The sequence below is a fragment of the Erinaceus europaeus genome, chromosome 12, assembly GCF_950295315.1.
Source record: "Erinaceus europaeus chromosome 12, mEriEur2.1, whole genome shotgun sequence".
Taxonomy (NCBI): domain Eukaryota; kingdom Metazoa; phylum Chordata; class Mammalia; order Eulipotyphla; family Erinaceidae; genus Erinaceus; species Erinaceus europaeus.
Window position 1 is genome coordinate 36964463 of NC_080173.1, and position 23763 is coordinate 36988225.

General features: G+C 46.4%; 1 protein-coding gene across 3 annotated transcripts in view; it reads right to left on the minus strand.

Annotated features, from left to right (window-relative positions):
- The window catches only part of CACNA2D3 (calcium voltage-gated channel auxiliary subunit alpha2delta 3), a 1089122-nt gene extending 1065592 nt beyond the window's left edge, over positions 1-23530 (minus strand). For 2 of the 3 annotated variants that reach the window (XM_060203105.1, XM_060203104.1), the window contains exons 1-2: positions 22896-23526; positions 22099-22180 (exon numbers count right to left, since the gene is read on the minus strand). In XM_060203105.1, coding sequence (XP_060059088.1) covers positions 22099-22180; positions 22896-23017 — 204 coding nt within the window. In that variant the 5' untranslated portion in view covers positions 23018-23526. Of the gene's footprint in view, positions 1-22098; positions 22181-22895 lie in introns of all 3 variants that reach the window. The other variant, XM_060203106.1, reaches the window with a different exon arrangement.
- Positions 23531-23763: the final 233 nt, after the last annotated feature.

A 23763-nucleotide genomic window follows, 5' to 3' on the forward strand; every position in this document is an offset into this window, starting at 1 on the left:
ATAGTAAAAAAGGATTTCATATTCATCCTTCTGTTTCTGACTTATTTCACTTAACATGATTTTTTTCAAGTAGAACCTGAACTGGAATTGGTGTATTGCACCAAAGTAAAAGACTTTGGGAGAATACAGGTCCAAAAGGATGACAGAGGACCTAGTGGGATTGTATTGATATATGGAAATCTGGGAAATGTTATACATGTACAAACTATTGTATTTATTGTCGAATGTAAAACCTTAATTACACAATAAAGAAATTAAAAAAATAAAAATGATTTCTCCATCTCATTGCACTGTAGTATAGATTACATTCAATCTCAAATATAAAATTTAGTTTAGGGTCTGGTGGTTACAGAAATTCAGTGAATTTCTGCTAGCCATTGTTATTGTAATTCCTTAAAGGAAAATTATTTCTGAGGCTTTCCACATGCATTATTTGCATGTGCTCTGGGCTTTTTCATTCTGATAGATCAGTGGACTCATGGATTGATATGAAGAGACACCATAGCATGGGCTCTTCTTCCAGTGCAATCATAGTGCTGCCCCTGTATGGCCAGGACTCAAACCATTGTGCAAGGCAAGGCAGACCTCCTCCCTGATGAGCTGTTGCTAGGTCCCTGTTATTATAATTTTGACCACTTTGGAGTCAGATACTCTGCTCTAAGTTGTCGTCATTTAGCGTGGGGCTGCTAATAGAGCAAAATTCATTGCTGTCTGAATTTACAACAAAGACTCACTAAGATCTTGAAATAGTCCATACCCACCAAAACCCTAGTCCAGGTGCTGCTTTCTCTCTTCCTCTACCACCTCCTCTCCTTCCTCCTCCTCCCCCTCCCCCTTTCCCTCTGAGCTCCATACATGTGTCTTATCTTTCTCCTGTGTATTGTGGTGGTAACTTCAGTCTCCCAGCCCACCTCCTCTTCAGCACCCTCAGGGTCCCCCTGCAGCGGGCTGGGAAGCTCCATTGCCTGCTCTGTTTCTCAAACTTGTTCTGTGAGCAGGGCTGCCAGGCTGAGAGAGAAGGAGCAGCTGAGGGCCTGGAATGTGAAGAAGAGCACTTCTTGTTCTTTGAAAAAAGTCGAGCCCAGCCCTTGAGTCATGCAGTATAAATGTGAGAGATGACGGCTATTAATACTTTGCTTCTTGTGGAGCAGCTTTTAGTCCAGGATGTCAAAATATATCAATAACACATTCTTTCTCCATTTCTTCCATTTCATATTGAGGGAAGAAGTAGGGAGCATTTTCAGAGAATGGCATTGCCTTGGACCATGACTGGTCCCTGGCAAGGGTGCTCCTCAAAAGTCTGATATTGATCCTTTATTTCCTTACTCCTTCCTTCCCTTCCTTCCACTTTCTGTTCTTTCTTCCACTATCTTTTGGTAACTTGCTTCTCTCTCTCAGGTGCTATACTGACTTTGGGGAAGCCAGGTGAGGAAACCAAGGCAGAGCTTGTCCCCTTGTGGAGATCACAGCCTAGAAATATAGAAATGCAGTTCCAGGAAGGGACACTGAGGAAGTGTGACCTGCATGCCTGCTCTGGTCCAGGGCTGGAGGAGACTTTACTGAGGAGAATGTACTTTAGTGGAGACCTGGGATTGAATGATAGGGCTGAACATGACCCAGAGACAGAAGGGCCCCTGTATCTTCACTCAAAATGACCCTTCCCCCCCTCCCCCCCCCCGCCTCAGGCACAGAGCAAAGAGCAGCCCAGGATCACCAACTGGGCTGTGTCAGAACTCACGCATGTAGCCCCTGTCATGCATGAAAAGCAAGGATGAGCCCTGCCCACTTTTAGACCTGTGGCCCTTGGGCTCAGCCAATATTCACTCAAAACCAGAAACCAAATTCAAGTTCAAAAGACCCATACTATTGGGCAAATTTGCTCCCAGGGGTGGAGCTCATCTTCTTTCTAACTCTTCCCATCATCAGTTTTATGCTTTGGGACACAGTGTCCTCAAAGGGAGGATAACGGTTGGAAATGACTAGCGACCTAGCTCCGAGGACTAAATGAACTCTCTCATCCACCAAACATTCTCGAATCATCTCCTGAGGCCAGGTCTGGGGCAAGCCAGAAAGGACAAGGATTTGTTCCCCACCTCAGAAAGATGAACCTGAAAGACAAACCTGGCTGGAGAAGAGAAAGCAAATAGTGGCCCACCAAGTACAATAACGAACTCCAGAAGGAGGAGATAATCTGAGAACAGGAAGTCAATGTGGCAGAGATGTAAAAATGCTGTCCAGGGGTCAGATGGTGATACGCCTTGTAGAGCACACGCATTACAGTTTGCAAAGGACCAGGGTTCAAGCCCCTGGTCTTCACCTGGGCGGGGGTGGGGGGAGTGGAATGGAGAGTATGCAGGAAAAGAAGCTTCATGAACAGTGAAGCAAAGCTGCAGTTTCTCTCCTTCTCTCTCTCTCCCCTTCCCTCTCAAATTTTCTGTCTCTACCAAAAGTAAATAAGTAAATAAAAATATTTATAAAAGCTGTACCTTCTTTAATTGTCAAGCAAAATATCAAGGACTTTGAAAACTCTGGGTTACTTGTGCTTCCCAACTGCTCTTCTCCATTCTCATCCCTTTCTCTCACACTTCCTCCCAGAGATGCACCATCTCATCACCCCCATATTGCCGCTAACTCACCACATCGCAGTCCAGGGATAACACTTGGGACTAAAGTAGCTGCTGGCAGTAGAAGAGGCAACTGCAAGCACAAGCACCGTGGCCTGACAGCTCTGGTTCAGGAACAAACACCACTACTTATGTGTCATGTGACACAAGGTAAGTCAAGCCATTTCACCTTCCTGAACCAAGGTATCTTCCTCTAGGGGGGGGAAATCTATCTCATGACATTGCTGAGAAGGTGAAATGAGAATTATAGTGAGCCTTACATTTCCATGGATTGACAAATGCCTGCAATTGCCAACTCATTATTATTGGAGAAAACACAACTAGCTGTAGTCTCACATATCAAGGCTGCATCTCCCAGAATTAAATGAGCAAAGCCTATATTTTTTACTGGTGCCATTTATAGCCCCCATGTTTAAAGTGTTGGTGACTGAGAGACTTAAAAAAAAAGTTACTTGTTTTATTTGATAGGACAGTGAGAAATTAAGAGGGCAAGGGGTGATACTGAAGGAGAGAGAAAGAGAGACACCTACATACCTGGTCCACCATGCATAAAGCTTCCCCCACCTGTAAGCAGGGAACCCAGGTCCCTGCACACAGTAACATGTGCACTCACCCAGCTGTACCATAGCCTGACCCCCTGACTGCCAGACTTGTAACATAACTAAAGTCAAACAGTAGAATGGGGTAGAATTCCGAGTCTAGCAGAACAGGACAGGCCTGACTGCACTGCAGGCAGAAAGCTAAGTAATGTTTCACAAACATGTGTGCTGAGTGTGAGCTCGTGTGTAATGGGTTGGAATCAACCATATTCATTTACTGTGGGGCATGGTCTGGAAAGTCTGAAAGGCACTGACTTAGAAAATACACAGTTTTATAGAAGCCAGACCTTCCACCTTCTGCACCCCATAATGACCCTGGGCCCATAGGGATAAAGAATAGGAAAGCTTTCAAGGGAGGGGACTGGATACAGAGTTCTGGTGGTGGGAATTGTGTGGAATTGTACCCTTCTTATCCTATGGCCTTGTCAATATTTTCATTTAGTAAATTAAAACAATTTTAAAAAGAGAAAACATACAGTTTGGGGGGCCCAACAGGTCACTGAGGCAGCAATTCTTATACTAGGTACACTGTAAGCAGTTAGGGAAGCATGGAGCTCCTTCTAAAGGGAGGTTCACTGAAAGACTTCCTGGTAAAGGCTCAGCAACCACAGAACCCAGTTGCCTCTTTAAGGGTAAGAACAAATGAGGTGGAAGGAGGTAGCACACCTGGTGGAGTGCACAATGTGCAAGGACCCAGGTTCAAGCCCCTGGTTCCCACCTGCAGGAGGAAAGCTTCATGAGCAGTGAAGCAGTACTGCAGGTATGTGTCTCTCTCCCTCCCTCATCCCTTTCAATTTATCTCTGTCTCAATCCAATAAATAAATAAAACATTAATGGGGGGGAACAAGTCAATAGGTTCCTCTCCATGGAGAGCAGCCCCTTCAACTCTGATTTCTAAACATACTGCTTCAACAGTCACATGAGCCCCTGGGGACTTAGAAGATAAAATACCTGACTTATTCCAATCCCTATGACAGAGAGAAATCTTCATTCATGCTCTGAACACTGAGGAAGGCTGGAGCTGGGGCCAGACTCAAACTGGGGGCTGCGACTCAGCACCAGCCCAGGACAGCAGAGACTCTGCACACGGTTACAAAGCAAATCATGGTGGGAAGAAGTGCACATTTGCTCCCAGCAAGAAAGAGAGGGCCTGAAGCCTTCCCAGAGGTGGACTATCAATAGCACTTCTTTAAAAAAAAAAAAAAGAATTTATTTATTTATTCATGAGAAAGATAGGAGGAGAGAAAGAACCAGACATCACTCTGGTACATGTGCTGCTGGGGATCAAACTCAGGACCTCACCGTTGAGCATCCAATGCTTTATCCACTGCGCCACCTTCCGGACCACTATCAATAGCATTTCTTCCAGCAGGGGCCCTGGACCACCAGCATCAGATTCAGCTGAGATAGCTATTAGCATGCAGGTTCCTGGGCCAAGCTTCAAGCCTGGGGATGTCTGGAAGTGGGGCACTGGAACCCTATTTTTTTTCCTCCAAGATTATCACTGGGGATCAGTGTCTGCACTATGAATCCTCTACTCCTGGAGGATATTTATTCTATTTTGTTGCTCTTGCTGTTACTATTGCCGTTGATGTTGTTGTTGTTGAATAGGACAAAGAGAAATGGAGAGAGAAGGGGAAAACAGAGAGGAGGAAAGAAAGATAGACACCTGCAGACCTGCTTCACCGCTTGTGAAGAGACCCCCCTGCAAGTGGGGAGCCGGGGGCTCGAACTGGGATCCTTAAGCAGGTCCTTGTATTTAGCACCACATGCGCTTACTACTACGCTACTGCCTGGCCCCCTGGAACAGCATTTTTAAATGTTCAAGCAAAGCACATTGCTTCCAGGTGATCTGCATGCCTGCTCAAACCTACCATCCTCAAGCCAGACAAGGGGGGCAGGGTTGGCAGTATAGATGCCAGGGGTGGTGTGGGAAAACATATAGAGGCATGACAGACACCAGTGTTCAGAAACATGAGCCTTGTGCTTTCACTAGAGCATCCAGAAGATGGTCACCAAGAAAAAGGGACCCACCCAGGCAGCCATTCCAGCTGGCCATGCCTCATAATCAAGTATTCATTGGGTGTCTGCTGAAGCAGGAAAGAAAGCAAAAAGGGAGGAAGAAAATATCCCAACATTTGGTGGAGAGCAAATGTGTTCTTGTGAGTATGTTAAGATAGCCACAGAGTTCTCCCAAATCATGACATTCTGCCCCAAATAAAGCTTGGCATTTTGTACTTAGAATGGAGAAAAAAAGTGAAGAAGGCCATGGCAGAGGGAGAATACTAAGGCCTCAGGTTTCTAGATGGGGAGATCAGTAGTGAGTGAATGCTTGACTGGGATGCAGTCTTTGAGCGGCTGTAAGGAGATATGGGGGGGAGCATTTGCTCTGGGTGGAATTGAGGCTTGTGTGCCCTGAAGCCTGAGGAAAAACTACTTACTGGCAGACAGTTTTGCAAGGTCAAGTAGAGGAGGATTCCTGCAGAGGACAATAGGGAGCTCAAAAACTGATGGGCCAGAAGGCAAAGAGGTACGGGCAGGGAACTGCCTCTCTGCCCTCCAAGGCTGCTAGAAGGCATGGAGCAGCCCTTCCTCTAACCTCCAGGCTCCCATACATCAGTACAGGAGCTGAGAGACTCGGAAAGAAAAGGCATAGCACGCTAAGACCTAGACAATGCCTCCTAACTCCCCTGCACCCATAGCAGGAGATTGCTACCAAGATCTGCCCTAGCTCTGAGGGCCACTCACCCTTCTGAGTGGGTAGTCAGCAGGAAGTAGGAATGGACTCTGGGCACTTAGAAGACACACAGTAAACTCCTGTTGTGAGAACACTGATTTTGCTCACATCTGAGCAAAATTCACTCACCCTGGAAGGCTTAGAACCTCCAAGAAGTGATGTAGTAGGAAGAAGATGGATATGAGACAACTCCAAAAGCCTCCATGTGCAGTCCTCTGCTGGACCTGATACTGGAGGAGGTGGAGACAGGAGCTAGCATCTTTTGGCTGAGCTGCCCCTGCCCCTTCAATCATGTAATTTAATTCCCACTTCCTGCACCCTATGAGCATAGCGGTTTTGCAAAAGACTCTCATGCCTAAAGCTCCAGAGGTCTCGAATTCAATCCCAAGCACCAACATAAACCAGAGATAAATGGTGCCCTAGTCACTTACTTACTTCCTCTCCTCTCCTTTTCTCTTCTCTCTCTCTCCCCAACTGTGTGTGTGTGTGTGTGTGTGTGTGTGTGTGTGTGTGTGTTTCATAAAAATAAATTGGAAGGAAGGAAAGCGAGAGAAAGAAAGGAGGAGAGGAGACGAGACAGACGAGAGGAGAAGAGATATAAACAGGATGGGGAGGCAATTAATGCATTACAGCAGTAAACTTGCACACAGGAATTCCCAGAGGTTCCAGTTCACCACCTTATGCCAGAGCTGAGCTCTGGTATTCCTCCCTCCTTACTGAAAATGAATAAATCTGTTTTTAGAGTCCCCACTTCCTAGCCAGCTGTCCCACCTTGTCTCAGCTCAGGTCCTCCGCACCTCCCACAACTCAGGCTGATCCTGGCACCTGCATGACACAAATGCAAGTGCCAGTCACCCAAGTGCTAAAAGGTGTCTCCCAGGTTTCCCAGGGGCTGGTGCAGGACCACGTGGCACTGCTCTGTGGACACTGCAGTAAGTGCAGCCGATGAGGGAGCAGCTCCTGGGTGTCTGCAGTACAGAGACTCCAAAACCCAGCCCTGAGGAGATACAAAAACCAAACATACTAGTAAACAAGGAGAAAACCAAAGGAAGTCACACCAAGAAGGTGAAACCATGGTCCGAAAACACAGCGCAGTGGCTAGGAGAAGGCCAGGAGGTAGTAACCCCAGGAGAAGATGAAAGGGCTAGAGATGAAAAAGCACACATCTCCCCCTGATGCCTCCCGGCATGGGATGTGCGAGTGCTTCATGGAATTAGAGCTGCGGCAGCTTCCTAATTGCCTTTGTGAGCTGCCTCCCCCAGGTTAATGGTGGTGGCTGCAGCAGCCCCATCAGTCTCGCTCGGTGCTCCTCATGCACCTGCCCAGCACTGCGGTGCTCCCGCCCATCAATGCAGTGCTCCAGCGCAGCTGCTCTGCTTGGCGCTGCAGAGGCAGCAGCAGGACCCATCAGGCCAGCTGGAAGATCTCTGGCAGAGCTGGGCTGTGTTTTCAGGGTACTGGCCATAGTGGGCTGGGATGCCCTCCAGGGATGAGGACGGGTCATATGATGGGTGGAGGGAGGACCAGCTGGCTCAGCTGGCTGGCAGTCCCTGCTGGCACCGAGGGGGTAGGGAGGACTGGGCGCCTGCAGGGCTACTAGGTTGATGGTTGTTGCCTGATGCTAGGGACTCTGGAAACTGAGCAGCGGGGAGTAAATGATGGGTAGCCTGGGCTCCACCGCACTCTAACCAGCCTAGTGTTACAACATCCTCAGCAGCATGGAACACTGGACTTTGCCACACTCCTATATGCTCCTGCATTCAGTTCCACCAAGAGACCCTCAAGCCCACCCCAAAGGCAGCTCCATGCTAAGTGCCAAGGGAGATCTTCTCTTGCTCCAGTAAGAGCAAGCCTGCTCTCAAGGGATTTAAACTGATGGAGCTGACTTCTTGTGCCTTCCCACCACCAGGAAAAGAGGGGAAGGGCTCTTGAGAGTATTGCTCTTCCCCAAATCCCCTCCCCATCTCTACCACCACCACAGAGTTATAGGCAGATCTGCCAGACTCATCCCATGCAAAATAAAACTGACCCTAGTGGATCCAAAGGCTGCAGGCTACTAGTTAGCTGCCAATCATGCAGAAAAACAGAACTGTCCTCTCTCCAAGGGAAAAAAAAGGCACCAACAAATACCCAGGAGGCAGAGAGAAATGAGGATAGTAGAAGTCAAAGAGTAGAATATACCAGGTATATGCAGGTTGTCCAGCACTGTGCAAGGACTGTTAACACCCCACATAGTTATCCCACACCAGGACTCTACCACACAGAGGAGCAAGGTGAGAGTCAGAAGTAGACCTAAGAAGGACCAAGCAGAAAGGACTGTTTTGGCCCAGAATCCCAAGCTTGCTCTACCAAGTGATCAGCCATTGTCATAATGAGGATTACACAAAGGGAGCTATGATCAAATTCAGTGAGATTCTCAGAATGGCAACTTCAGAGTTGAACTTAAAGAGGAAAAGACAGAATCTCAAAAGAAACAAAGACATAGCCCATGTGGTGACACAGTAGTTAGAACAATAGACTTGCAAGCATGAGGTCACAACTTTGATCCCAGCATCACACATGACAGAGTGACTCTCTGGTTCTCTCTCTTCAAAATCATAATTTGGGGGAAGGGGAGAAAGGAAGGAAAAATAAATAAATAAATCTGGAACCAGCAGGTGGGTCACCCAGTAGAGCATGCAAGTTACCATGTACAAGGACCTGGGTTCAAGCCCTTCATCATGACATGGGAGCCTTGCAAAGGGAAGCTTCATGAATAACAGAGCAGTGCTGTGGTGTCTCTCCTCTCTCTGTCTCCCCTTCTCTCCCATCCTCTAACTAAAAGAAAAACAATGGCCACCAGAGCAGAGGAACCATAAAATCACAAAATTCTAATGACAAAAGAAGGAGGAGGAGGAGGAGGAGAAGAAAAAAGGAAGGGAGGAATCTAAAGCCAAATAGCAACACCGATTTTAAGAGGGAGAACTACAGAAAGCTGCAGAGCTATTGGGCATCTCCTCATGCCAGTTCTTGTTGATTCTGTATTATGAAAGCAAGTAATCATGTACACCAACAATTAGACTAGGAAATCCACCAGGGAAAAGACTAAGGGTGAAGACAAACTTTCCACTAACTGTCCTGAGAAGTCAACACCAAGTTAATAACAAAGCCTTGAGAACATACTGGCCCCGAGGAACATCGGCCAGCTCTGTCTTGGTTTCTGTCTCCCCAGCCCAAGCATCTGAGTAGGCAGTCACACAACCCAGGCTCCAGGCCTACCTTTCTCTAACTTGGGCAAAGTTACAGTCCATATCAGGTTTTTGCATCTCTAAAATGGACTTGATAATGAAGACCCATCTTCTGGAGGGGCGGGGAGGAACTGAATGGAATAATGCAAATAAAACAGGAAATGACAGTACAGATGTAAATAATGGTGCAGACTGCAAATAAAGTACCTGCATTCATTATTATTCCTTCCTGAAATGCCCCAGTGGGACTCAATGGTAGACAGATTGCTTCGAGCTCTACAAATAAAGCCTCCGAATGGACAATATTATCTCTTCCCCAAGTGGACAAAATGATGTCTTCAGCAGCCAAGTAAAATAAGTGGGAGCAGTTCCCAGGAATAATAATAATAGGCACCACAGTGACAGCAGTCCCACTTTCCTTTTCGACACTTCCTCTGAGCCACATTCTGCTAAGCACTTCCTCCACTGTACCACTGGATTCCTATCTAGGAATTCCTATCTTTGTTCACACCTGACAGATAAGAACACTGAGTTTCACTGGCTGATGTGCAAGGGCCCTGTGACCAGTTAGTACAGGGTTTAAACCCAGACCAGCCAAACTCAGAATTACTATAGAAAAGATAGTATCAGAACAGAATGAGAAAGCAAAAAAAAAAAAAAGTCTGCCTCCCAAGGGACATAACAAAACAAACAAACAAATCTCATCTCTCATCTTTCTAAGTCTATATAGTATTGCTGTTATTCACAAGACATTTATTTCTTTACATCCCAAAAGAAAACAATCCCGAAAAATCTTGCTGTTTAAGTAGGGAATTCTTATAGATTGATGGCTTCATAAGACTAAACTCCTGTTCTGGAAAATGTGTACTGCTGGCTTTTTTCAAAAGATTAGTGGACTGTGAAGCCTTTCCTGAGAGGATTATATCTTATTTCAGTGTGACCAAGTGATTCCAGATATTCAGAAACATTCACTCCTGGCCACAGAACCTTGGGTTTTCAAGAAGTCGAAAATCACTATTAACAAAGAGAAAGAGCCAATCTACAGTAACACACACACACACACACACACACACCCTTTATTGTTTGCCTGACCAATTCCTTAAAGTGTGCCCTGGGGTACTGGTACACAAAAGCACAGTGTTCTCGTAGACCCAGACGATAAGGAAGAATATTCAAACGCTAGTGTTGACATCACAGAAACCAAAGGACTATCATTTGTGTCAGTGGAGCAAATACTTCAGCCTACTGAGCTGTTTGCACATGACACAACCAAATAGTGTTAACAGAAATTTCTCTGATAATGCACACTGGTAGGAGGCTAAGCGTGAAGGGGAATGGCTAATGACTATATACCTCCAGTGGACTTATTACTGCCCACACTTAGTGTTCTTTCTATGATATCTTCCCACCCTGCCTCAACAAAACACAATGGAAGAGGCATTACAGATAGGACAAGTATAAAGAGCCCAATGCCTGCCCAGTACTCCTGACTCTCACCTTGCTTTGCAAATTACAGTACAATGTCATAGCAAGAACAGAACTGAATCTCACAATTACTGACATGTACTACAGGATATATCAGGGCAAAGTGGGAAAGAAAGCAAAAAATCCACCTCCCAGGGGACATAATAAATGCTTTTCTTTGCCATTGTACCTGCCACTATGTATGTGTGTATGGCAGACATTATTTCAGTTTTATGAACGTGCCATGAGATCAAAGTGGCAGGAATTCCAGAAATCTTTCTTGCTCTGTGTTTATAAGGAAGCTGGACTCTATACATGAGAGGAGTCTACATACAAATGCTTCCCACAAAGCAGGTAGTACTCTAATCTATTTCATGTGTGTTGTATCACTGAATCCTCCTCAAATCCTGTGACACATGTGCTTTTACTGGTACATCTATTCCATCAATGAGCAGGGAGGTAAAATGACAACTGGCAGCAAACAATTCAACTCCAAAGTCCAGACTCTTTTTTTTTAACAATTCCTTTCAACTGTACATGCAATAGAAATCTAGATCCTTCTAAAACCAAAGACCTGGTTCCCTCCTTAAAGTCAAGAGCTAGCAGTCATAAAAAAAAAAAAAATTAAGAAAGGGGCAAGGAGACTGATCACCAAAGAGGATACAAAGCCCTGTGTTCCAGCCCTGATACCACAGGAAGATCCATATAGCACCAGGAGAGCTCCATGGATGGTGAAGCAATGCAGTGATATCTCTCCATTTCTCTCTCACCATTTCTGTCTCTACATCTGAGATAATAGAGGGAAGGGAAAATTGGTTCAGGAGCAATAAAAACAGATATGGGTGAGACATCATTGCCATAAGAAAGAAAGAAGACAGGGAGAAAGAAAGAAGTCAAGAAGGATATAAAAATCACACAGATAGTATGGCAGGGGCTAGACACAGAGAATTCCATGGGCCAGTCATATCTTACATTGCACTGTAATGAAAATACCAAGATCTCAGGAAAACATGCCCAAGCATCAGTTCTACAATGCATGTATGCTAACCACATTGAGGCACCTGAGCAATCAGATGAAAAGCAGGTTTGGGGGCAAAGAGAAGGGGAAATTCCTTCTGGTTTTTGCAAAACAACCACATTCTCTGGTCTTAGCCTAAACTGGCTCCAGCTCAGGAACCCTGCAAGGCTGTTCCCTCCCTCAGAAGATCCAGCTTCCAGACTTAGAACAGGCACCAGGCAGCACCAACACTTCTTCCCTGCCAGCAAGGGCCCCATCACTCAACTTCCCTTAAGACTCTTCCTTGCTGTATCTAGAGCAAAAGCCCTGGATGAGAGGGAACCCTTCTAGCCTCAAGGATTCTCAAAGTTGTTCTTCACTACCCAAAAGGTGTATGTCTTAAAATCCCACCCAGCAGCACATTTGGGAGGAAAGAAAATAGTAAGGGGACCAGCACCTCCAAGTTATTCACCCTTATCCTGCTGTCCCCCCTCCCCCCAACTCAACTGAATTCCACAACAGGTGCAGTCAGCCCATTCTGGTGGTGAGTGCTTTAGGGTCCAAACAACCCAGAAGGGAGCAGAGCTCTAAGTGGAGGCAGAGACTATGTCTGAAGCAGCTCACTCCTGCTCTGAAATCCTTGGTTCCATGAGACACGCCGTCAGGTGCAGGTAGTGTGGTCTCCCTCCAGCTAACAATTATCCAAGGCCATTCTGAGAATGTACATGGAATAAAGACCTGTCAAGGTATCTCCAGTGATGTGCATCTCTGAGATCCTCACCTATTATACCAAACAGAAACAGGCAAAGAAAAGAGTCTCCTGGGCTGACCGTAGCCAGACACAGGAAACTAGGCTGAGCAGACCAGCAACACAGCAGGGCAAAGAAAAGCCAAAAAACCAGGGCAACCTGTCCTGTAGGGGGCTCTGCCCAGGCCCCAGGCTGGATTTGACACTGTTGTCATCATCTTGAAATACTGTACAGTGTTTCCACAAGGAACTCCATCTATCCCTCTTTGCACTGGGACCTGCAAATGATGTAGCTGGTCCTGGTTTCTACAGATCCACAGCTTTTAGCTGCTAAGAAAATCTCACACAGTGGACAAGCCCTTGACAGGTGGACTGAGCCACTAAGTTCCACCCTGGCTTCCTGATTCACAGCCCCCATTGACTCCTGAGGACACACAGGGGGATACCCATCTTCTGGCAGGTTCTGTGATGAGCAGCCTCTACTTTTACTGGCACCAACCTACATACACACACACTAAGTTTCATAGTGACATGTGTCAGCCATAAATAGTGACTGGCAGATATATCACCCAAAGCAGGTGACCAGCATGAACTGCCACCATTTGCAGCCTGACCCCTTAACTATCCATGTTATTACTCTTGTAAGGAGACTATTTTTCCAGTAGCAAGTGCTAAGAGAAATACTCTGAGGTGTACTGTGTGAAGACACAGCTGTCTATGCACTGTCAATAGAGACTGCTCAGGCTAGTAACATAGCTCATTTGGAGAGTGTACTGCTTTGCCATGTGCTTGAACCCCCCACCGCATTGAAGGAAGCTTTGGTGTTGTAATCTCTCTCTCTCTCTCTTTCCCTCCCTCCCTCCCTCTCCCTCTCTCCTTCTCTCCATCCCTCCCTCTCTCCCTCTCTCCCTTTAAATGTAAACCTGATTTAGGGTGACTTTTCTAAGTTACTACTCCTTACAGATGTGACACATGTGGGTGGGGGTAGATAGCATAATGATTATAAAAAGAGACTTTGAACTCCAAAGTCCCAGGTTCAATCCTCCTGCACTACCATATGCCGGAGCTGAGTAGTGCTCTGGTAAAAAAAAAAAAAAAAAAAAAAGAAAGAAAGAAAGAAAAAAAGAAAAAAAGGAAAACAACCTCAAGATAGGGTGGGAAAGATAGCATAATATAATGGTTATGCAAAGAAACTCTCATAATTGAGGCTCCAAGGTTTTAGATTCAATTCCTCACACCACCATTAGCCAGAGCTGAATACTGCTCTGGTAAAAGAAGAAGGAAGAAAAGCAGGAGGAGAAAACAAAGCAAAGAAGGGAGCCGAGCATCAGCACAGTGGGTTAAGCACACCTGGCACAACAAGGGCAACAAAATGGAAAAAATGGCCCCCAGAAGAAGTGGATTCATAGTGCAGGCACTGAGCCCCAGCAATAACCCTGGAGGCAAAAAAAAAAAAAAGGTTGTTGATGATTTACTGAAGATACACTGGACCATTCTAAAGCTGTGTTTGTGAAATAGCTTCTTTCTGAAAGAGCGGACATGCTGGCAGGGCACAGAAAACATCAGTTGTTTGATGGATCTGTGCTAGAGCATGGTGCCATGTCGGAGGGGTCTGTGACTCTGGCCCTTTTTTTTTCCTTAATTCCACCAAGGTTATTGCTGGAGCTCAGTATCTGCAAAGCTACAGTGTTCACAGCGGTCTTCCCCCCACCTCCCCTTTTCTTTTCTTTTTATTGATAGAGGTTGAAGAGCAGAGAAAGTAAGGAAGGGAAGGAGAAAGAGGCACCCGCAGCACTGTTCACCACTCCTAGAGCCTCATCCCATGCAGGCAGGGACAAGACACATACATGCATCTGGGTGGGCTACCACCCCAATGCTAATCTGGCTTCCCCTGTCCCAGTGGAGTCAGATGGTCACGGAGAACAATAGGAAATCAAGCCCCCTCCTCTCTCTCTCTGCTACATTCTCTTCTATTGATGTAGAAGCTAGTATGTGCTTCATAGACTGAAAAGAACTGATGAAGATTCTACCAGTCTTGCCAAAGCCTGACAAAAGGAACTTTCATTGAATGATACCCACAAGCACCACTACAAACACTGGAGATAAAACATAAGCTATTACACATCGTGTATAAAAATCACATTAGAGGGGTACACTGCAAACTCTAGTGTACTTCTGCTTTCAGGTATATATTTTGCACTAGTTTATGGATAAGTGTGAACATATGCTCTCTCTCACAGAACCTGGTATATATCTAGGTTTTGGGACTTTGTTAGAAAGTGAACCACCTGGGATGGAATTAGAGAATACTATGAAAGGAAAGGTCTCACCTGAGTAATGAAGCTGAAGGGTTGTCATTCCACACCTGAAGTCTCTGGACACAGTCTGAGCTGAAGCATGTTGAGGTGCCCTGGAGCTCCGCTTCCCCAGAGACCCACCCTACTAGGGAAAGAGAGAGGCAAACTGGGAGTATGGACCAACCAGTCAACGTCCATGTTCAGCGGGGAAGCAATTACAGAAGCCAGACCTTCCACCTTCTGTAACCCACAACAACCCTGGGTCCATGCTCCCAGAGGGATAGAGAATGGGAGAGCTATAAGGGGAGGGGATGGGATATGGAGATTGGGTGGTGGGAATTGTGTGGAGTTGTACCCCTCCTACCCCATGGTTTTGTTAATTTATCCTTTCTTAAATAAAAAATAAATTCAAAAAAAAAATCACATTAGAAAGGGGATCTCCTAGGCTAATTCACAGTGTTTGCAATCTATATAATGTCTTCTTTTTTTTTAATATTTATTTTCCCTTTTGTTGCCCTTGTTTTTTGTTGTTGTTGTTGTTGTTGTTGTTGTTGTTACTGATGTCATCATTGTTGGATAGGACAGAGATAAATGAAGAGAGGAGGGGAAGACAAAGGGGGGAGAGAAAGACAGACACCTGCAGACCTGCTTCACCGCCTGTGAAGCGACTCCCCTGCAAGTGGGGAGCCAGGGGCTCAAACTGGGATCCTTACACCGGTCCTTGTGCTTTGTGCCACGTGTGCTTAGCCACTACACTACTGCCCAACTCCCTACATAGTGTTTTCAAAGCCTCAGTCTCACATCCTAACATCCCAGGGAACATATAGTTTACTAAGAGTCTCTGTCTGGATGAGGCTGTAGATCTCAACTTGGAAGGCTATTTCCATAGACACTGCACTTTCAAAAGATGGGAGGATCCCTCAGTTAAATGCCACTCACTACTCACTACTATGCACTTGGGTAAAGAAAAAGTCCTTTTGCATTCCAGAGACAGCTCACAGGGCAGGAGGCATGTCTTGCCAGGTATGAACTCCAGCTCTACCCAGGAGCACTATACCACAGGGAAGCTCTAGTGCTGTAGTGTCTCTCCTTCTCTCTGTGTGTCTCTCTACCTGAATCAAAAAAGAATTGGCCTAGAATGTACACATGTACTCTTACTTTGCAAAAATATACAATAAAAAATGAAAATAAAATGTCTCATACCTCCAGAGGTGGGGCTACGGAACAGCAGCAGCTGTGTTTCTCTTTTCTCCTCTCCCAAGTCAACTAGGAATACCAAAGGAGACCACCTGGGACCGCAATGAGACAGGACTAGAATGACTTCAGGAACCTACCGAATCACCACCCATCTTGGATGGAGCTTGAAGAAATCATGTTAAGTGAAACAAGTCAGAAACAGAAGGATGAATATGTAATGATCTCACTCACAGGCAGAAGTTGAAAAACAAGATCAGAAGAGAAAACTCTAAGTAGAACCTGGACTGGAGCTAGTGGATTGCACCAAAATAAAAGACTCTGGGGTGGGGGGGGGGGAGTGTACTGGTCCTGGAACAGGGTGACAAAGGACCTAGTGGGGATTGTACTGTTATGTGGAAAACTGGGAAAGGTTATGTGTGTACAAAATATTGTATTTACTATTGACTGTAAAACATTAATACCCCAATAAAGAAATAAAAAAGAAAATGTCTATTCAATAACAGCTATGATGGCAAATCTGGATTCATGGCAGTCCTAGAACAAAGGATCAAGTCATATATTGATCAACAATAAGTGGAAGCACAAAACTAAAGCTCAATTGAAAACTAGAAAAAAGAATCAATTACAGAAGCCAGACCTCCCACCTTGTGCACCCCACAGAGATCTTTAGTCCATATTCCCAGAGGAATAAAGAATAGGGAAGCTTCCAGTGGAGAGCATGGAGTATGGCACTCTGGTGGTGGGAACTGTATGAAATCGTACCCCCTCTTATCCCACAATCTTGTGGATCATTATTAAATCACTAGTAAAAAAATTTTAAAAACAAGTTGAAAAATAAGAAAACACAAAGCAGAACTTGGACTGGGTTTGGTGTACTGCATCAAAGTAAAAGACACTGGGATGGGAGGGAGGGTTCAGGTCCCTGGAACACGATGGCAGAGGGTTGAACTGTTATGTGCAAAACTGAGAGGTATTAACACATCTAAAATAAAAAAGAAAGAAAGAAAACTAGAAGAAAAAAAAAGACCATCAAGACCCAAATTTAGGCTTCTGTGACTATGTGTTCCAGAATGATGGACAATCCCCCCTTCAGGTGCTGGGAGAAATGACTTCATATTCCTCTCACTGGTGTCCATCTGAGTTCACGGCTGCAAGTTCATCACACACTGGAATCATAAATCGACCTTTCCCACACTAAGCAGACTTCACTGTTACAAGATGCTGTGGCATCTGTGTGTTTGCTTTAAAGCACACTGGTATTAGAATAAATAACATGAAAGACAAAGTAAACCTGCATGAGCTTGCCATAGTAATGGGTGAAAACTCCAAGCCACGTTCACATGAACATGGGAAGTTTGCCTCCAATAAGAATAGCTGGGGAGACAGCATAATGGTTCTGCAAAAGACTTTCATGCCTGAGATTTCAAGGTCCTAGGTATATATATATATATATTCCCCCCACACCACCATAAACCATAGCTGAGCAGTGCCCTGGTTAAAAAAAAAAAAGAGAGAGAGACAGACAGAGGGAGGGAGGGAGAGGAGGGGAGAGAGAGACAGAGAGAGAGAGAAAAGTAGAAAAGAAAGCCTACATTTTCATTTTCCTTCATTGTGACTAACACATGTCAATCTCCCAAGCAGCACAGACTGCTGAAGTTCCAAACGAGAGCAAACCAGAAATTGTGGTGGAAAAGAAAAATAAATGAATGGGGGGGGGGAAGGGCTCAGGCAAAACACTGTACAATTGTACAGAAAGAACTAGATTTGGATGGCAAAGGAGTGTATGTGTGAATTTACATGTGTGGTGCTGACTGGTTCAACCTGTTTTGCTAATGTCTTAGTGACCAAGACGATAACACCAGTGAGCTGTCCTGAAACACTGCCATTTCTCAGATCTCAAGGCTTAAAAAAAAATCTATCTGCTGGAGGAAGAGTCCAGTCTTGAAGTGGTGTTATGAATTAAAGTCTCTGCAACCTAGGTTGAATACATTAATCTTGCAGGATGACAAGTAACCATGTTTATGCAACCCAAAAAATGTCCAGCAAAATAATGCCTCTCCCATAAAAGCAATTTGTAGAGTGTTAGGCCTCCCACAGCCTGTAGAAACTGCTAACCTGTTACCAATAAGTGAGCAACCTGGTTAATAATGTAAAAGCCCATTGATTTCCACATTGATGAAAAGTCATAATTATCAAAACGGCTTAAAGAGCCAACCTTTTACTTTGCTGACTCCATCCTGTGGAAAGAGATGACAGGCTTTTGTAGTAGATCTGTCCTCTCAATAGTTGATAATGCAAAAATAAAAATAATAATAAAACCTGGCTGTGTAATTCGTGTGTGCTTGGTAGAGGCTGCATGAGGCATCCTAGGTAAATGTCAATTCTCTTCTGGCCTCAACGGCAGAAATGCTATCAGTGTTTCTGCTGTGGGCTTATCACCATGGTTCTGGAAAATGCAAATGGAACCCTGAATTCCCACGAACATGCCTCCCCTGGACTCAAGACAAGACAGAAAAGAAAACACAGCTCAGACCAGATTCTAAGGAGGTGGGAATGAGAATCATGCCAGTTTTATGCTTTTCATTGTTAGGAGGACTGGAGCCCGAGTTTAACCATCTAGGCTGGCAGACCTACTAGAATGCATTGCACTGAATCCCAAAATAGAGTGCTACTGAAACTATGCCTCCCCCAAAGAACTCAAACAAAGCCTATTCTTTGGATAAAATGAAGCAAATGAGAGAAGCAGCTGAATACTGGCATGAATATGTCAAACAGGAAAGTTAATTAAAAGTTGAAGTGCATAAAAACCCCTACAGTATCCACCAGCTCAGGAATAAGCACAGAGACAGAGTGAGGCAAAGCCCTCCTTCCAGGCACTGCTTTGCTATAGCAGCTGCACAACCTCTGGAGATTTCCTTCAACTTCAGTAGACGAGTCTCCACATTCTTTCATTCTGTGCTGAGGAGCACACAACTTTGTTCAAACACGGCTGACTACATATTATAAGATCAAAAATATCCCCTTTATCAGGAAATAATAGGTTGCTATTCCTGTGCTAAGCAAAGACAAAAAGAAGGGAAAAGGGGGGGGATGAAGTCTGGTAGTGAATACCTAATACATTATCTTAAACTGAAATACTGAAAGCCGTTGTATTAAACACAGAAACAACTGATAATATAGTCTCCTTTTGGAAGCTGTGACAAGGAGGTTCATTGTTAAATGTTTGTATTTACGCTGATGAAGTCAGTGAACACACTACTACCTCAGATTATATTACCTAATAAAAGCCTGTTACCAAAATGGCAGTTTTCCCAGTCTCCTCAGACCTTAAGATAGATGCCGAATTACTATTTAACTTATATGCACAATAACTACTTAGTAAAGTTTTTGCCTTCATTCAAGAATTACTGAACGCCCATTCTAACAATGGGAATGCAACACAGATCCACAACAGTGTCAATTAGAGAAGCTACACAGAGTACAGAAAACTATGGTTTAATGACAGATCTTATTTAGCTGAAAATGAAGATCACTGAGTGTCCCTGCCTTAAGAATGCAATTAGATATGCAACACAGTGCTGTAATGTTTAGTCCCTTCCATACAGTAGTCAACTCATTTTCAGCCAAGTTGGAGAACTCATTTGGAGAGTATCTTAAGAGGAAAAAAAAAAAAAGAGAGAAAGAGAGAGAGACAGGCAGAGATGGAAAGTGAATTAGAAGACAGTATCAAAGATACCTTATGGTGGTGGGGGTCAGGCTCTACAGCAAAGTAACACACTGTTCAAGTGAGTTATATTATATCTTAATTGTGAAAGAGGCAGTGGTGCAACCAAAGGCTGCGTAATTTTGACTTAGGGAAGTCATTCCCTTGTTCAAATGGTCAGAAACTTAAAAATAAGCAAGAGCAAAGCAACTGTCTTCCTTGCTTTTCCAAAAGATGCTTTGCCTCCCACACTCTGGGCACCCTAGATCTCTTCTCATTCATACTTTCAAATAATGATCTCTGCTAATTTTCAATATACACTCAGCGGTGTGATGGGGAAGACACAAATATGTCCTGGAGATGAAGACTGCTAAATGACTGCACAGTAGTACAACATGGCCTGCTCTTCGCTCTTGAAGTCCTTGCTAGACAAGCTAAAGCCAGGGTGAGCTCAGGACCCCAAGGCAGATAGGTGGTGGCAAGCAGACTGCAAGAGCAGCTACCCACCCTGAGGCCTGGTCCCAAGTGCATCTCACCTTCCCTTCCATTCAGAACACAAAATGTGAGGCAAGAGCAAGAAATGAAAGCAAAGCCATAAACAGCTGGAAATCATTACACAATTGTCAAGCTGCAAACATGACAAAAACAGAACTAAGGCTTGTGAATCCAGTATCAGAAAGGACGCTGATGAGAAGGTAGAAGAAGCATTTTTGCTAGCTCCAATTTGCTGTTACAGAGCAGCCAAGAATAGGGTGGGAGGGTTTTGGACTATGTGTGCATGTATACAACTTCAGAAGAAGGGAGGGAAAACAAAACTTATTTTGCAAAATGTAAGCTAGATCTGCAAGCACAACCAAGAGGAAAAAAAAAAAAACTCACAGGCTTAATAAGATTCTTAAGGAGTTGCTACAATTATTCTGTGATATGCAGATGAGAAATATTGCTTAAAAGTTATACAAAACATTCTCCTTCTAAAGAATAAGAAAAACACACAGGATGCAATAGTCTTCACATAAAACATCTGACATGTGGGAAAAATGCCAAGGCAGGATAGACTGGTCCAGATTAAAAGAATATCAGTTAGAGAGGCGAATCCAATACAGCCAGAGGTGGTTTAAGCGTAATGTAAATTATCCCCTTCCATATGAACACATCATCATGGTCTCAAGTTTGTATCAGTTGCCTCTGATTTACTGAACTCCTGATCCAAACAACAGAGTTAATCAAACATTTCCACAGTTTCAAGGAACCTGGGTATCAGCAATTTAAGCCAGGATAACTTCTGTCATCCCATTGTGGGCTGGTGCTTTATTATAATATTTAGATATAGTGTGACAAATTGTCTCATATAATGTCCCCAAAAAATGCTACTCTCTGAAGCAGAATGCCATAAATAAAATACGTACTTGGTTACCAGGCAGCATGCATAACACATATGTTATGTTGGCCCAAAAAGCATATTTTTGAATGCTTAAAAGTTAACTTCACAATTTAAGCTGTCTGTACCCATTTTCAGAGAATTACCCCCTAAAGGCCAATTTCATTTTCTATCTTTGCCAGAATAACTGGAGGTTTGATCCTGCTGATATACTAGCTAGAAAATCTCTTAACCCCTCTAGTCTCTCCCTCTTTGGTCCAAGCTTGGCATTAATTTCTTGGAGGGGAGGGAGAAGAACCACACTTTTCTCTGTATAATGTTAAGCAGAATGCTGCCTTTTTGAATTAAAATTGATGTAGCTTCTGATAAGAGCCTAATAATCAATTCTCCATTCTCAGTACTCTCCAGAATGATATGGACACAGACCAATCTCTTAAGTTTGTGGACTACTCATAGGTTATTACCCGGCAGTGCAGCTGAGTCGAAAGATAACCACATTCATTCTCCTTATCTGTAATGATGTAATGCATCCCGTCCCTGAGTCTCAGTGATTGGGGAATAATGGGATTGTACGACTGCAGGGCTGACAAACAATAGTGCAGCGTCTAACTGGAAACTGCTCACCCCCAGCCTCCAAGGAAGGCAAGGTGAAAGGCATCATAAAATAGGCACAGAAGCTGCTCCTTTGATGAAGTTAGCATTTTTTTTTCTTGGCTGATGAAGCATCTGCTCTCATACTGAAACAGCAATACTATACTGATGCTGATATAAGAGCCATGGAAAAAAAAAAAAAAAAAACCAGTTTCCAAGCCGTCCTGGTGGTCAGGATAGTGCTAGTGAGTATCATGCCTTTTTTTTTTTTTTCTTTCTTTCTTTGTGTTTTGAATCAAGTGTCATCTAAAAATAACCGGTTGGTAGGGAGGAGTCACTGCACAGAACATTGCCAAGAAACCCTAGGGCTGGGATCAGAGATACCTTTGACAACTGAGGCTGGGACAGGTGTATGTATGGGGGGGGGGGAGATTATGTTTGTTTTGGAAACTAAATCCGCCTCCATTTTATTTGCTGGGGGGGGGGGGGAGAAAGAAAGAAAAAATCCTCGCTTTCCGTTACCACAGAAGCCTTACCTTTTGCAGGAGCTGGGAACCAGAGTACTTGGCAGCGATGGACTTGATCTCCCCACCGAATGCGGAGGCCCACAGCTTCACCCTGCGGGGAGAAAGGGCAGCGGGGCAAGTGTGGCAGCCGTGTCAGAGTTAACACACACACACACACACACACACACACACACATTGAGCCCGGCGTGAGAAGAGAGAGAGAGAGTGTGTGTGTGTGTGTGTGTGTGTGTGTGTGTATGTTGGGGGTGGGGGGGTGGACAGGGCAAAGGAGAAAAAGGGAAAAAAAATTTTAAACCCGAGAGAAGGGTAGCAACAACCGACAGCTCCAAACTGCAGAGCGCGGCACGGGAGGGGGACCCGAGGGGGGGCCATCTAGTCCCGAATGCGCCAAGCCTCCCGGGCTCCCTAAAACAGACCGCCGAGCCCCTGGGTGGGAAGCGTGGCCTGAGAACTTGGCTACCTAAACCGGGCATCACCTGGCCAGCGCCAGTGCAGTCGGAAGACCTCCACCCACTGCCCCCACCCCACTCCAAGAAGTGAGAAGGCAAGATAGCCAAGAGAGGGGGCTCAATAAACGGCCTGAGGAAGTTCGGCTGGGTAAACAGGCTCCAAAGTTGGTGCTGTGACTTTCGGTGAGCCTCTCCCGCCGACCTGAGAGCGTCCAGCCGGGCCGCCCCCAGCTGGCGCCGCGGGGCCCCGAACGCAGGTGTGAGGCGCCTGGCGCCCGACGGCACCTGCAAGCGCCCAAACTTGGGCGAGCGGGCGGGCGGCGTCCCCTCCCCCGGCGGCGCGGGACCCGCACTTACACAGAGAGCGGGATCTGCTGCTCCGAGCGCACCCCGGCCCCCAGCGCGGCGTAGACGAGCGCGGCGCCCAGGAGCGCCCAGGCCCCCCGGGAAGCGCGGCGCGGCCAGCCCGGCCAGGCCATGCTGGGCTCCTCCGACGCGCTGGCGGCGGCGGCTTCAGGAGCGGCGGCGGGGAGCTGCGGGAAAAGCGGGCGGCGTGCGAACTGGGCTGGAGCTCCGCGCCGCCCCGCCTGCCTCTCGCGCGCCCGGCTCACTTGGGGAGCAGAATGAGAGCGGTGGGGGCGGGGAGGGCGGTAAGCAGGCGGGGGAGCTAGGTGGAGGGGAGGCCGGCGGGGGAGGCGGGAGCGAGACGCGCCTCTCGCAGCGGCGGCCCCCCGGCCCCGCCTCGGCTGCCCCGGGGAGTCCGCCGGGCCGCGGCGGGCGGCGGCGGGAGGGCGGCGCCGCGCGGGCGGGGACTCGCCAACTCCAGTGTCCTTGGCCCGCCCCGCCCGGCCCACTGCGGCCCGCGACTTCTTTATAACTCCGCAGTCCGCGGGCGCGGGCACCGCTCCGCCCGACTGAGTCCGGCGGGCCGCTGGGGGCCGCGGGGAGGCGGGGCGGGAGAGGCGGCCGCACTTTGCTGCGCCCGCTCCGGCTCCCGCTCCCGCCGGGGCCTGGGGGGAGGAGGCGTAGGGGGCGCGTGCTGCGGAGCCCTGAGTGGCGCGCCCCTCACCTCAGCCGCCGAGACTCGGGCGGGGAAAGCAGGAGTCCCGGGCCGCAGGGGGGAGAGGGGCTCCGGCGGCGGGGGTCGCACGCGGGCGGGCTCGGGGCGCAGCTCCCGGCAGGGTCTGGCGGGGAGGGTGGCGCTGCGGCGGCGGCGGCGGCAGCG